Source organism: Narcine bancroftii, chromosome 1 (assembly GCF_036971445.1).
Source record: "Narcine bancroftii isolate sNarBan1 chromosome 1, sNarBan1.hap1, whole genome shotgun sequence".
NCBI lineage: Eukaryota > Metazoa > Chordata > Chondrichthyes > Torpediniformes > Narcinidae > Narcine > Narcine bancroftii.
The window spans coordinates 371,095,322-371,110,154 of NC_091469.1; the positions used below are offsets into that span (position 1 = coordinate 371,095,322).

A 14,833-nucleotide genomic window follows, 5' to 3' on the forward strand; every position below is an offset into this window, starting at 1 on the left:
CAGGAAAAAATTTGTAATTTTCCATTTGAGGGTTAAGTAAATATTAGCTGTAAGTATGAACCAACTAAGCATGCTGTTTAAATACAATTATGCTTTTTAAGGTGTTTAATATACATGTTACACTCTGTTTTATACTTCAGTGTTGGCTTAACTGCAGGAAAATGAACAAAATCAATCTGGTGTTAAATGTGAAGCAACCAAGCAATATTTAAACATTACATAGATGCCCTCTGAAATTGAGTTTTGGAACTTAATTTGCAGTATGCTAATTTGAGATCTGAGAAGTTGCATTGAAAATATTTACTTTAATTGTAATTTCAACATTTTGGAATCTTTTTCCTTTTTTTGTCAGATTGTGGCAGCCAATATTGAGATCAGAATTGGTGTGTCAATTGCTGCTATTTTCATCTAGGCCAATTGTACAATCCCATACTTTTACTGTGTGTACTTATAAATGTGTGTGTATATATATATATATATATATATATAAAGAATTGTTGCATAAAATAAATGTTTTGTCATTCGTGATAACTAAAGCTTTAGTTGTCAAATTTTGTTTCCACAGTTTCTCAGAAATTGTTCTTGATTGCAGTAATGTGTTGACATTTTGATTTTTTTTTTCTCTTACAGCTGCTTTTTTAACTCAGACAGTCTGCCTTGATGACACAACTGTCAAATTTGAAATATGGGACACAGCAGGACAAGAAAGATATCACAGCTTGGCTCCCATGTACTATCGAGGAGCACAGGCTGCCATAGTAGTTTATGATATTACAAATGATGTAAGTGGAGTTGTGCATTATTAATTTTGGCAATTATTTCCATTCTGTCAAGCTAAACAAAATATACAAAGTTTAACATGATCATTTTTCTCAAGATACCAAATCTTATTTTACAGTAATGGCATCCTTTGGTACAAGTATTAAAAATGTTTTGGTGGTGGGGCTGAAGAGATTGAACTGTGTTTTATGTTTCCAATTTTTAAAAAACCTAGAGGTAAGAGATTTGCCAAATCTCTGTGTAATAGTTAAGGACAATTGAACTTGTGAACTGAAAACTGAATAAGATACTGTATCTTTTGAAAATTTGAAGCAAATTGAGTGTGAGTGGGAATAAAAGATGAATCAATTATGACTTTTGCTCTATGGTAAAAGAATAGATTCAACTAAATACCCAGTTTGCTTTTCAACTGCAACTCAAATTCCTGATTGATTTTTTTTAAAGTCCAAATAGACTATTGCCAGTTGAAGGGAACATGTTGCCGGTTGATGTCTCCATATTCTGAAAAAAACTTAAATTATGACATATTTTTGTTATTCGTGCTACTCAATATTTGCAGAACCTACTAGGTTGACGGCACACTTCAGAAACACTGGTACCAACTCACATGAAGCTGATTGGATTAAAAAAGTTAATTTGATTGATTAGACAAGATCCACCCTTCTCAGTGGAGTCAGGTTAAGCTCTGAGTTTTATTAGGGCTCAGTCCTGACTTCTATACTTGCACTGTTCCTGGCGTTGTCCCCCTTGGCTGACGTCGCAACATGCATAACAAGCAGGTTTCCCACACGCAGGTACATTCCTACATAACAATGCCCTTCTTCCCCACACCCTGTCCCTGTCCCTGTTTGTTGGTTGCGCAGCACAGCCAGCGCCATTTTTGTGAACAGTGCTGTTCACCCACCAGTTCGCTTGTTGGGGCCAGTGCTGCTGTGTGGGCTGCTGGTCTTTGGTTTTGCTCGCCGCCCGGAGTGGCATTCAATCGCCACAGCAGCAAGCTGCCACATGACCCCCCTCCCCCAAAACCAGCGGTATTGTCCTTGGTGTCTGGAGGCTAAGTCTCTGCAGCCCTTGGTGGCCTGCCTCTTTAGCATGGTGCTGGTGTCTCGACTGGACACGCCAGGTCCAGGTGTGCCAGCTTCAACCTGTCTGTTGTGTAAACCTCCTCTTGCCTCTGACCTCCAGCCCGAATGTGATCCCATTGTTGTGGTTGACCTGGAACGGACCCTCATAAGGCCTCTGAAGCGGTGGACGATGTTGACCCCTGTGAATGAAAACATACTCCTAGTCCTGCATGTCTTTGGGTCTGTTGGTCCTCGCATGTCTGTGCCTGGAAGGTTGAACGGGGGCCAGGTTGCCAACTCTTTCCTTAGCCTGCTGAGGAATGGTGCAGTGTCGTCCTGCTGTCCCCCTGGGGATAGTACGAATTCTCCCGGATCCACCAGTGGAGCTCCGTAGACGAGTTCAGCTGAAGAGGTGTTGAGGTCCTTCTTGGGTGCTGTGCGGATGCCTAACAAACAGCCCCTATGATAGCTCGTCTACCCAGTTGGGTCCTTGGAGTCTGGTCATGAGCGCGGTTTTGAGATGCCTGTGGTAGCGCTCCACCAACCCATTGGACTGTGGGAGGTAAGCTGTTGTGTGATGCAGCTGGGCACTCCACAGGCTGATGAAGTCAGACCACAGACTGGAAGTGAACTGTACCCTTCTGTCGGATGTGATGTGGGATAGTATCCTGAACTGTGCCACACAGGATGAAATGAGGGCCTTGACGTTTGAGGTTGTGGACATGTCTGCCAGCGGGACTGCTTCTGGCCACCTGATGAAGTGGTTGACCATCGTGAACAAATAGCGGAAAGCCTGGGATACTGGCAAGGGTCCTACTATGTCCACATGGATATGGTTGAACCTTCATTCTGCAGGCTCGAAATGCTGAGGTGGGGTCTTGGTTTGCTGCTTTACCTTGTTTGTTTGGCACTACGTGCACACATTTGCCCACCCGCTGACTTGTTTCCGCAATCCTTGCCACACATATTTGCTGGCCATCAGCCAGACCGTGGTCCTGATAGGTGGGTGAGTTAGTCCATAGATGGAATCAAAAACCTGTAGTCTCCAAGCCATCGAGATGATGAGTCTGACCTGACGCACACGTCGCACAAGAGGGTGGTGTTATCTGCACCAACTGGGATGTCCTGAAGCTACAGTCCTAATATGGCAGTCCTGTGTTAGGGCATCTCCTCGTCCTTTTGCTGCCCCTCTGCCAGTGCCACGAAGTCCACTCCCCTTGATAACGTGTGGATAATTTGTTTGGATGGTATGTTGGCCACCGTGTTGTCCTTGCTGGAGATGTGCCTTACATCTGTGGTGTAGGTATCATGGCTGGCGGGCCTACCAGGGGTCTGAGATCTTAGCTAAGGTGAAAGTCAGGGGCTTGTGATCTGTGAAAGCCGTGAAGGACTGCCCTCTTAGGAAGTACCTGAAGTGGCGGATGGTTAAGTACAGTGCCAGTAGCTCTCTGTCAAAAGCGCTGTACTTCAGTTCTGGAGGCCACAGATGTTTGTTGAAGAAAGCCAGCGGCTGTCAACTTCCTTCAATCTGCTGCTCCAGAACTCCTCCGATCGCCGTTCTTCTGCATCCACCATCAAGGCAGTTGGAGCGTCTGACCTGAGATGTGCCAGGAGAGTGGCGTCCGCCAAGGCCTCCTTGGCCTTCATGAAGCCTTCTGCTGACTCATTGTCTAAGTTGATGTCCTTCACCTTGCTTGCCATCCAGGCGAACAAGGGCCGCATGATCCAGGCAGCTGAAGGGATGAATGTGATAGAAATTGATCAACCCCACGAATACCAGTAGTCCCTTGGTCGTGTTGGGACTGCGGAACTCGGATGGCCTCCACTTTACTGGGTAGCAGTGTGGCTCCTTCCCTGGTTATCCTGTGGCCCAGGAAGTCAATGGTCTCCAATCCGAACTGACATTTGGCTGATCGTCAGGCTGAATTCACTCAGTCGGGTGTAGAGGTTGTGGAGGTGCGCCTTAGGCTCCTGTTGGTTCCTGCTCACCACCAGGATGTTGTCCAGGTCTCAGCCCATTGCATCCATGAGTCACTGGAAGGTATGTGCAGTGTTCTTAGTCTGAATGGCATTCAGAGGAATTCGAAGAGGCCAAATTAGGGGGGGGTGGGGGGGGGTGGGGATGGTGATGGCAGTCTAGGGGATATCATTGGGGTGTACCGGGATCTATAATATCCCTGCATGAGGTCCACCTTGCAGAAGATCCTTGCCCAAGCAGGTTAGTTGCGAAGTCCTAGATGTGCGGCACGGGGTACCGATCTGGTGGTGTGGGCCTCGTTGAGCCAGCGGTAGTCACTGCATGGTCTCCAGCCTCCAGTTGCTTTGGGAACCATGTACAGGGGAGAAGCCCATGGGCTGTCCGACCACCATACGATACCGAGCTCCTCCAGCTTCCTGAATTCCTCCTTCTGGCCCTGGGTCAGGATGTGGTGCTGTACTCCATGATGGGGCATCACCGTGGTGAATTGAAAGGTGAGCACTGCAGGGAACTCAGCCAGGACCGTAGTGTACTTGTTATCTGATCTGTACCGAGTCTAGGTGGAGTGTGGGAGCCTGGCATCTTTGAGGGGTAAGGTTTGAAAAGTCTTGGCATGGACCAATCTCCTTCCATTGAAGTCCACTAGCAGGCTGTGGGCACACAGGAAGTCTGCCCTGAGGAGCGGCTGTTCCACTGCAGCCAGCGTAAACACCCGTGAGAAGAGGCTGCCTCCCAACTGCAGTTGGACCTTGCGGGTACCGTAGTTTTGAATCATGCTGTTGTTGGCAGCCCAGTGTGGGGCCCGACTGCCTGTCCTGGTGTCCTGTCCCGACAGGGGCAGGACGCTGACCTCTGCTCCTGTGTCCACGAGGAAGCATTGTCCAGACAGTCAGTCCCAAGCATACAGGATGCTGTCTTGGTGGCCATCCATCGTGCCCCTTAGTGACAGCTGGCCCCTGGAGTTTCCCTGAAACATGCATGGCTGCGGGCACCAGCGCCCCATCCCTGGTGGTAGAAATACCACTGGTTGTCTGGATCACCTCCTCTGGGGTGCTGCCGTTCTCTCAGCACATCTGTCTGCAGGGTTTAGTGACGAGCCCCACAGACGCCGAACACTTTCTCTTCTGTTTCCACAAAACATCCGCTTGTGCTGCGACTTTCTGGGGGTCGTTGAAATCCGCATCAGCCAGGAGCAGTTGGATATCCTCAGCCAATTGCTCCAGGAATGCCTGTTCAAGCATTATGCAGGGCTCGTTTGTCCAGGAGGGCCAGCATCTCGTTCATGAGGGCTGACGGCGACCTGTTCCCAGCCTGTAGGTGGAGCAGATGTGCCCCTCTCTCATGCCGTGAGAGGCCAAAGGTCTCAATTAGCAAGTCCTTGAAGGCAGACTGTTGGGGACTCCTGGATGAAGTTGGCCATCCAGCCTGCTGTGTCCTGGTCCAAGGCACTCACCACGTGCTACTACCAGGTGGATTCTGCTGTGATCTGGAACTGTGCCTCAGCCTGGTCAAACCACACACGTCGATTCGTCCAGAAGGTCGGCAGCTTGAGAGTGACTGCATCACTCATTGCTGGATTTGGATGCTGTCTAAACCATTGGGGTCACCAATTTTAGCCACGTGCTCCACAAAATAAGGCGCGCGTGCGCACATACACGTACATAGTGTAGTCCGGTTAAGCTCTGCGTTTTATTAGGGCTCAGGGCCAAGTTTTATACTTGCACTGTTCCCGCTGTGGCCCCCCCTTGACTTGGGTCACAACATGCGTAACAAAAGTGGGTTTCCTGCACGTGGGTATTTTCCTGCATAACAATGCCCTTCCCCATGTGCTCTCCGTCTGTTGGCTGCGCAGCAAGGCCAGTCCCATTTTGGGGTTGCTGGACTTTAAGCTGCTCTTGCTGTTCACCTGCCAGTTTGCTTGTTGGGGCCAGTGCCGCTGTGCGTGCTGCTGTCCTTTGGTTGCGTTTGCCATCCAGAGCGGTAGCTCGATCGCTACGGCAGTGGGCCGCCACAGTTTGAGGTTATATTTGGTATTCTACTGAATCATAAAAAGAACCAGAAAAAGAGCAGTTTTTTGTATTGTTGGATTAATTTTATGCATTCAAACTCTTGAAGCTAAGGAAGTTTAAAGTCCAAATCTGGCTTTAGTTTCAGAACTTAAGAGCTCAGTTTATTTGGCATTCAGCAGTGTGAAAGCCATATAATATATATCAGTTTTGTCTGGCAGTTAAGAGCTATTGAGCAATATTTAGCCATTTCTCAACTTTCTGAGGTACCTTTGGAATAACGTATGATTTTTTTACCATAAACATAACTTGAAGACAATGAACAGTGGTTTTCTGTGGTTTGTTCCTTTCATACAAATGTACAGACCTTTTTCAGATGCTTATAAAAGCTCTTGCATGTTTATTTTCCTTGTCAATTTTCTTGTAGGACACTTTTGCACGGGCCAAGAATTGGGTTAAGGAGCTACAGAGGCAAGCAAGTCCTAACATTGTAATAGCTCTGGCAGGGAACAAAGCTGATCTTGCTAACAAGAGAACAGTGGAGTTTCAGGTATGTAAAAGATTTTTTAAAAAAAAAACAATTGCCATTCAAAGAATTTGACTAAACAAATTTGAAATTTAAACTAGCCCTAGTTCAAGGAACTTGTATCAGTCTCCATAGTACTTGTCAACAAGTAGGATTGTATAGTGGATAATTGGTCGATTCAGTGACAACTTGATTTTTATGTAATTTTCTCAGGGAATGTATGATTTTACAGTACCTCTTGAATACCTATTATTTTAAATTTTCCACCATAATTGTGTGGTCTTTGTATTTATTTAAGATGCCTTTATTCTCTCAATTTCTTTAAAGTTGCTTGTAGATTCCTTATTAATAAATTCTTGCAACTATTTCTCCCTTTAGTGGGAAAAATATCAAAGGGGGATCCAACTTCCATTAAATATATTAACCAGTATCTTGTGTATGTGCCTTGTTTGACCATGAGAATGCGTTTTGCTTTTATAAACCATACCATTTGAATGAAGAAATGACAATGCAATGAGATTAGAAGTCAAATAATTTAGATTAAGTCGACACTGAATTTAATCATTGTGTGTGCAGGATTTGGGTGTTTTTTTTTTAATCAAGGCATGTTAGATTTGCTTTGTTATCCTTTAGTGTCCGGATAAAAGTTGCCTAAAGTTTGGATTCCCATCCGCTTGTTATAAAAGTTGTATGGCGTGAATAGTGGTTGAAGCCACTAATAGCGTCATTAAAGGCTTTTGCTTTTAAATACTTCCTCGGAATCTGGGCTTTGCTGGCTTTTTTTTGCCCATTTCTATTTACACAAAGTGGTTGTGGACTCCAATCTTGAAATACTCAGCAATTGGTTTTTATGCTGCCTCAATTCAGGTGTGTATCAGGGTTTTACCCAGCAAGAAACATGGCAAACCAGATTTGGACTTGTCAGAGTTCTTGCACATCTCTTCCCAGCCCATTTAGGTGGGAGCGACCTGGGTTTTGTGAAATTACACCAATGTTGTGGCTGATTTCTAAAGTGCTGCTGTAATTGGAGTCTTGTAGGGGATTGTAAGTGTTCATAAACATTCAAAGAATTAAAGCATTCCTTCATTTTCTAACTAGTGTGTTGATCGTTTAGTCATACAGCACAGAATAGGTCCTTCAGTCCAAATCATCCATGCTGACCAAGGTGGCCCTCCTAACCAACTGATCTAGATCCTGTTAATTCAGGAAGGTGGAAAGAAAGGAATTATATCTGAAATGTATAAATTACTGCAACAAAAAATGTTTAAGATAGATTTACATAAGTCAAGATTAAAATGGGAAAAGGATTTAGGGGTGGAATTTAGTATAGATCATTGTCAAACTATTTGTAAAAACAGTATGACCAAGATTATTAATGTTATAGACTTGTTCATTATAATTTTACACATCAATTATATTTAATCCTGGAATGATTAAAAATATATAATTTGATATCTTTCGATTTATGTTTTTGATGTCAGAAGGAGAAGGGGACTTTTTTTGCATTCAGTATGGTCATGTGAAAAAGTTGAACTTTTTTTGGTCTAGGATTTTTACAAAATGTTTTTAAAATTAAATTTTTTTTTTGACCCATTAATTTTTTTTAAATTAGTGATACGAGTACAATTTGTTTGAAATTAGGACTGGACAAATTTCAAATGGCTTTTTTTTAGATTAGTGTTAGCAGTAGCAAGGAAGTGTATTGCAATTACGTGGAAAGATCAAATAGAACTTAATTTACAAAGATGGCATTCAGAATTGAGATCTTGTATTCCTTTGGAGAAAATAACATATAATTTGAGATAAATATCTTAGGAAAGTTTGTAGCCCTTATTTGGATTATATGGATTTAAAATTTTAAAGATCTAGACCTGGATGTGGCAGGATAACCCCATCACACAATGATTAGCTATTGGGTTATTTTTGGTTATTTCTTTGTTTTTTTTTAGGGGTTAGTATGGTTATTAGAGGTTAAGGAGAGTTGGGAGAGGGGGGGTGATTAGTGTAAGTGGTTGAGGAGGTGTAGAGTTTTTTGTTTTTCTATTATACAAAGTTTTGATTATATATTTTATCTAATTACTTTGTATGATTATGATTGTTAAACTTGAAATAAAATATTCCAAAAAAAATCTAGATCTGTTGTAAACTCTGATGTCCTTCCTCGCTTTCCACTATTTGGGAGGCCTATGATACAGCCCCATCAAAGTGATCATTCCCTCCTTGTTTCTAAGTTATACCCTTGTAGCTTCATTGGATGATCTCCCAAGAATATTTTCTCTTAAGCACTGTAGTTATGTTTTCCATTATCAAAAAAGCCCCCCTACCCCAAAAAAATCTGTTACATTCTCTTTTCCCATAGCATCAGAATTGTGGAAAATTAAGCTGCCCGTTCTTACCCTTTTCTCAGCTATGTTTTTGTTATGGTTGAAATATTCCAGTCTTCTGTGCCAATCCATGTCCTGAATTCATCTGCCTTGCTTGTTGTACTGAAATCTTCTTTCTTCTTTGGCTTGGCTTCGCGGACGAAGATTTATGGAGGGGGTAAAAGTCCACGTCAGCTGCAGGCTCGTTTGTGGCTGACCAGTCCGATGCGGGACAGGCAGACACGGTTGCAGCGGCTGCAGGGGAAAATTGGTTGGTTGGGGTTGGGTGTTGGGTTTTTCCTCCTTTGAGCATCTTTTGAGGGGGAGGACGTGGAGGGGAAGGACGTGGACCTGTCCTCGGGCCTGCGCAAAGGAGCTTTTAGGAGGAGTGCAGTGCGCACAGTACTGGCCCCACCCTTTACACCCATGGTTCATGTGCCGTGGCCGAGCGAGCTGGGACGTGGCAGCGAGGTCCTTGGGTCGTAGGTTTTATATCGGAGTGGCCTAAATGAAGTTTAAACCACAGGTCTCTCCTTTCTCTTGGCTGCACACTTGCCTCTCCTGTACACGGCATATGCTTTCTTTCAAGTACAGTATTAACTCTCAACTTCTCATCTGCTTCTTCTCTGCTCTGGGCCCCAGTCCCCTGCCAATCTGGTTTAAACCTTACTGAGTAACTAGCAAATTTCACTGTCATAACTTGGAAAGCTCTAATGAAACTAGGCAAAATTAGCATGGCTTTATGAAAGAAAAATGATGCTTAATAAATCTACTACCATTTGAGAACATGTGCAGTTTGGTTTCATTCTTGGGCAGCATTGTTAGTGCAACATGGTTACAACACCAACAACCTGGATTCAAGTCCAGCACTGTCTGTAAGGAATTTGTGCGAACTCCCCATGTATGTCAGGTTTTCCCTGGGTACTTAACCCCTCAAAATGTATGGGGGTTGTAGGTTGACTGGTGTATTTGGGTGGCATAGGCTTATGAGCTGGAAGAGCCTGTTACCATGTTGTATGCCTAATTATTCTTTTTAATAATTCAAAATAAAGGGAATGCAACAAAGGTTTAGACTGATTCTTTATTGGCAGGACTGATGTGTGGAGAGAGAATGGGTCGATTAGATCTTTTTTCATCAGAATACAGGGTTAAGATAGGGTTTTATTGAAACACAAAATTCCAAAAGGACAAGACAAATTGCTGTTTGGTGGATGCTCCTGGTGGCTGGAGCATTGAACCAGAAGTTGCAATATGGATAAGTAGAAATTTCTTTACCTAAAGGTCTACCATCGTAAAAAAAATTATAAAGTATATTCAAGATGGAATTGGATATATTTAATTTCAATGAATATGGTGAGAAAGCAGGAATAGAGTACAAAGTAAATGATCATCTATTCTGGTGTTGAACAGTTGAAATGGTTGGTCTTTTATGTTCTGATTCCATGTAAATTACTAGGTTCTGTGCCAGTGGAAAAAGACCAGCAATTGAAATCACTGCACAACATCTGATTTATTCTTGTGGATATTTTACATTGATCCAGTTTGACATCTGAACTGATAGAGTTGATGACAAGGAATTACAACAATGATGAGATGGTTTTCCTGTCTCTGATTGGAGATGGTACTGAGCGAATCATATGCCCATACTGTTGATAACAACACAATTGCATAGAGAAAAATTGACAAAGCAGATGAGGGTCATGGTGAATGTTGTTACTTGGGCTCGAGGAAGGATAATAATGGTTCATTCCACAAATCAATTTTAGGTCTCTCTTTTTATCCTTTGACCTGTATTAGCAGCCTAAACTCGGGGTGGCAGCCACAATTCCTAAATTTCTAAATGCGGATGACACAAAATTTAGAGCTATTGTGAAATGCAAAGAACATGGAACTTGCAAAATAGATTCAGATTGGTGGAATGGGAACATACGTGACAGTTGAAGTTTACTGTCCAAAAATGTGAGAAGAGGCAATATAGAATAAAATATACTGTTCTAAAAGGGATTCAGGAGCAAAGGGACAATAATTGGCTGGTTTGAATTGGGCTCTTGTGAATGCCACACTCTTGTACAGTTTCATGTTTCTCAAGTGTTGTAGTTAATCTGGAACATCTGTTCAGTTTACCCACAAAATACTCGACGAGTTGGAGAATTGATAGCTTTTAATGCATTGTACCTTAAAGTTGCTGCATTCTAGAAATTTGAATGTGTATGAATTTTATATCAATATTGTATTAAACATCCTATTATGGAACTTGTATTTGAAAAATCATGTTCTCAAATACTTCCTGAAGATCATATAACAAAAATATATTTTAAGAAGGAAAAGAAGAAAAAAAAAATGGTTGTGTGGTCTACAAAAGCATTATGAAAACCCTTTTCAATTTTTTTCTTGTAGGAAGCACAGTCCTATGCAGATGATAACAGCTTATTATTCATGGAGACATCTGCAAAGACTTCAATGAATGTGAATGAAATATTTTTGGCAATAGGTAAGCTTAACCCTCTTGAAAGCAATATTCTATAATTTGCAGTTGTGGTATAATATTTTAGAAATATAATTTTGAATTATAGGATTAAAAGCCACCTGTGCATTTTTTTGAACTGTACATATATGTGATAAAGTAGACTTTTGTGTGAGAGGCAGAAATGATAGTGAAAGGGGTAAAACTAGATAGTAAAATAACATGAATATAAAAGCATATATTTGGGTCCCGAGAAGTACAGCATGATGGGAGATGGAACTATGGGAAACCTGCAGGAGCAAGAGGAGCACATCTCTTTGCCTCCCTTTTCTCTGTATTTATAGGAATGCTCAAATGACATTGGAGAAACCTGACTTCATACCTGCTAAAACATCTTCCAGAGTCTAGAATATCTGTATCTCTTGCTGCATTTAGCTTCTGAGCTACCTTTTCAATGATCTATAGCCATGCCAGGTTGGATGGGCCTCTCTAGTAGAAAGGAGTTGGATCATTAGGGATACCACATCCTGCTTGGAATTCTGAATAATTTATTAGCAGAATCTGGTTATCCAAGATGGTCATCACGGATTTGTGAATTGTCGGGGGTAGACTTTAGAAGTTTCTTGCAGGATTGCATTTTTCATGAAGTTCAAGATCACTTCCAATGGCTTTGGGAAATTGGGACCATTGGTTGAGGAGCTCAGATTCGTAGTCAAACAGAATACTCATCCATGTCCATCAATTTGGCATTCTGAGCTGATCTCATATGCTTTAATTTGGTAAATATCCTTCTAACTCTTCCAGTCTAGAATAATTTACTCTAGGGGAGGGGGGGTAAAACACTGAACACCACTCCACATTTTAAACATCTCCAAGATCATCCAACAGCCTCATTCATTCTTAGGAATAAAGACTCAGCCAATTGAACCTCCCCCTGTAATTCAAGCCCTCCAGTCCTATCTACTGCCTAGTGATTCTCCACTGCACCTCTCCCAATGTATTGATGGCCTTCATATAGCTAGGCAACCAGAGCTGCACACAGTACAAGTATGGTCTCTCTAATGCATGTATAGTTGAATCAGAGGTTCATAATTTCAGACAATTTATTTCATGTATAAGGCTTTTATTTCAATGACTGGGTTGTTGTCTTCTGATAAATTGATCATTGCCATGTTTTCAGGAAGAGCACATTGCCCTATCGTCTGAGATCATCATCATCTGCCAGTAAATGGATATTGGGTGACAAGGACTATTCTATATTTTCTGGCTCCTTTTCATTAAATATTATTACTAGCACACCAGCTGATCCATCAAGAACGAAAAATGTTTCAGAATTGTTCCAGAAAATACCATTTTCTTAAAAATAAATTGCACTCCCTGCTTAGGTCCAGTGGATGGTGTGTTGCATGCTTCACAGTTTAGCCAGCCAAGTACCTCTGCTGGTGCTGTATGAAGATTATCAAGGACATGCTAAGTTTGAGGTTCACTTGGTGGCTCTGAATAACTACAGGACTGTGAGGAATCTGGTGACAAGGAAGATGGGAAATGAAGAATTTTGTTGATTGAATGAAGCTTCTCTGAAGGAGCTTGTGCAATCACAGACCTCACAACAAAGCAAGTAACTCTCTCTGAACTTGATGGTTCCCAATATTTAGAGACCTATATGGAATGGGAGTGGGGGAAAGGCAAAGCTCTGTTGACAATATGTTGTTTACAGATCAACTACACAAATATTGGTCCATTTACTGAGGAGGTTTTCTAACTCTCTCAAGTGGTCTGCAGCTTACCCTGATAGCTTTTGAGAACATTATTTATTTGTATATAACTTCACTAAGTGGACCTTGTCACAGGTGAAGGATAGAACAAAGGCTACTCGCCAGATTCCTCTTTTGATTGACCTAGCAAGTCCCCTGACACATGAAAATGATTCTGGCTCGTTCATGGAAGTTAGCTTCTTTCTGCTTCCTGGTAGCCATTGTATTTTTGTTGTCTGGGAGCATTCCTCTATCTTTTTTCACGTTACTATTCAGTATATTGTCTGCAGCAACTCTAGGTGTAGTGTGGAAACTGCTGATACTGTTAGAGCACAAATGACCTCCTGTGTCAGAAATCATAGAAAATGTCACCATTTCTTTGTTCAATGCGGTGATGGTTTGGCAGTGATGGTTCCAATTTTTTGGAATTTTAAAAACTAATTTTCTAATATTAAGAATGTGAATCAAAAAGTAACCTTTAAAGCCAGAAGGAAATGTATTTAGATTTTTAAACTAAATGTGAGTTGTCACATTTTCAACCTGTTCCTACAGCAAAGAAATTGCCCAAGAATGAGCCTCAAAATACAGGACCAAACAGTGGAAGAAGCAGAGGCGTAGACCTTCATGAACCCACCCAACAGACCAAGACCCAGTGCTGTAGTAACTAGGCCTGTCTCTTTTGCAATTCTTTCTCATCTCACTACTGCTTCATAATGGAAAAAAAAAACAAGTTAACAGATTGTTCTCAATTCCAATTCTTAGTGGGGGAAAATAGTTAAATTTCTAATACAAAATTGATCTCTTAACTTTTAAATTGCAAAGCAGTCTTCTATTCAGTTGGCAGATGCATGCATTGCTCAGTACAAGCATATTTGCCATCTGTTGGAATGGACTAATGAAACTTTAAAAACCTGCTTAAAATTGGTGATTCATTCTAACAATTTGAAATTTGTACCATTAACTGTATACGCTTGTTAACCAAGCAATGACAATTTGGTTAATTCATAAATGTGTTTATATTGGATGTACAGTATACAATTAAAACCTTAATCTAAAATTATTTATTGGAAATAATTCTAAAATGTTACGTTTCCTTCAGCAATCTGGTCAGCAAATAGAATTGAATTAAACTGTATTTTGGCAGGTTGTGTACCGCCCATTGCACTAACATTTTCTCATATTCCTTTCACTGTCATTACTTTAAAATTAATCTGATCTATTTTCTTGTAAATAAAGTATTAATGATGTGACCTGCATTTGCATAAACTTAACAGACTGCTCTGGCCAGAAACCCTGTTTGGGGAAAAAAATAATTAAAAATACTGAACTAATAAAGCAGATCACAAGATTTGCTATAGAAAGGTTATAAACTTTATAATTATGATATAAATATGGTATAGGGCACTCTACAATTGTATGTACTGTAAGTAATGACCATGTATTCCTTCAGTAATATTTTCAGCGTTCCTAAATGTGTATTTTTTTGTTACAAATGTTTTCCTTTTCCAGTGTATGCACAATTTTTTTTGTAGTTTGCAGTATCTTCTAAATTCTAAAAGGTGAATTAACTAATAAACCAATAGCACAATGTAAAAAAAAAATTATGCCATTGCAGTTATTTGAAATGCCTAGCAAAAGGAGAAAGGGTAATGGCTTTGCATTTAACAGTGGACAAACTAATGAATTTTTAAAATGCAATAATCAACAGTAGTGGTAATCTGACAAACTCTTCCTCTTTTGACTCATTCTGTGTAATACAAGAATTAACAGTTGCAGGTTTTTGTATTTATTCACCTGTTAGAAAGTGATGTGTTAATCAGTTTGTTAAAATGTGTAAATAAATATATTCAAAATGTTGGTGTTAAATCATTGAGAAGTTTATAAACTGGAATATTAGA

At 41.2% G+C, this 14,833-nt stretch overlaps 1 protein-coding gene across 8 annotated transcripts in view; it reads left to right on the forward strand.

Annotated features, from left to right (window-relative positions):
* LOC138751176 (ras-related protein Rab-5A) overlaps positions 1–14,792 on the forward strand; it is a 66,084-nt gene extending 51,292 nt beyond the window's left edge. For all 8 annotated transcript variants that reach the window (XM_069913258.1, XM_069913250.1, XM_069913236.1 and 5 more), the window contains 4 exons: positions 631–782; positions 6,256–6,378; positions 11,115–11,208; positions 13,488–14,792. In XM_069913258.1, the coding sequence (XP_069769359.1) occupies positions 631–782; positions 6,256–6,378; positions 11,115–11,208; positions 13,488–13,603 (485 nt within the window). In that variant the 3' untranslated portion in view covers positions 13,604–14,792. The remainder of the gene's footprint in view (positions 1–630; positions 783–6,255; positions 6,379–11,114; positions 11,209–13,487) is intronic.
* The last annotated feature ends 41 nt before the right edge of the window (positions 14,793–14,833 follow it).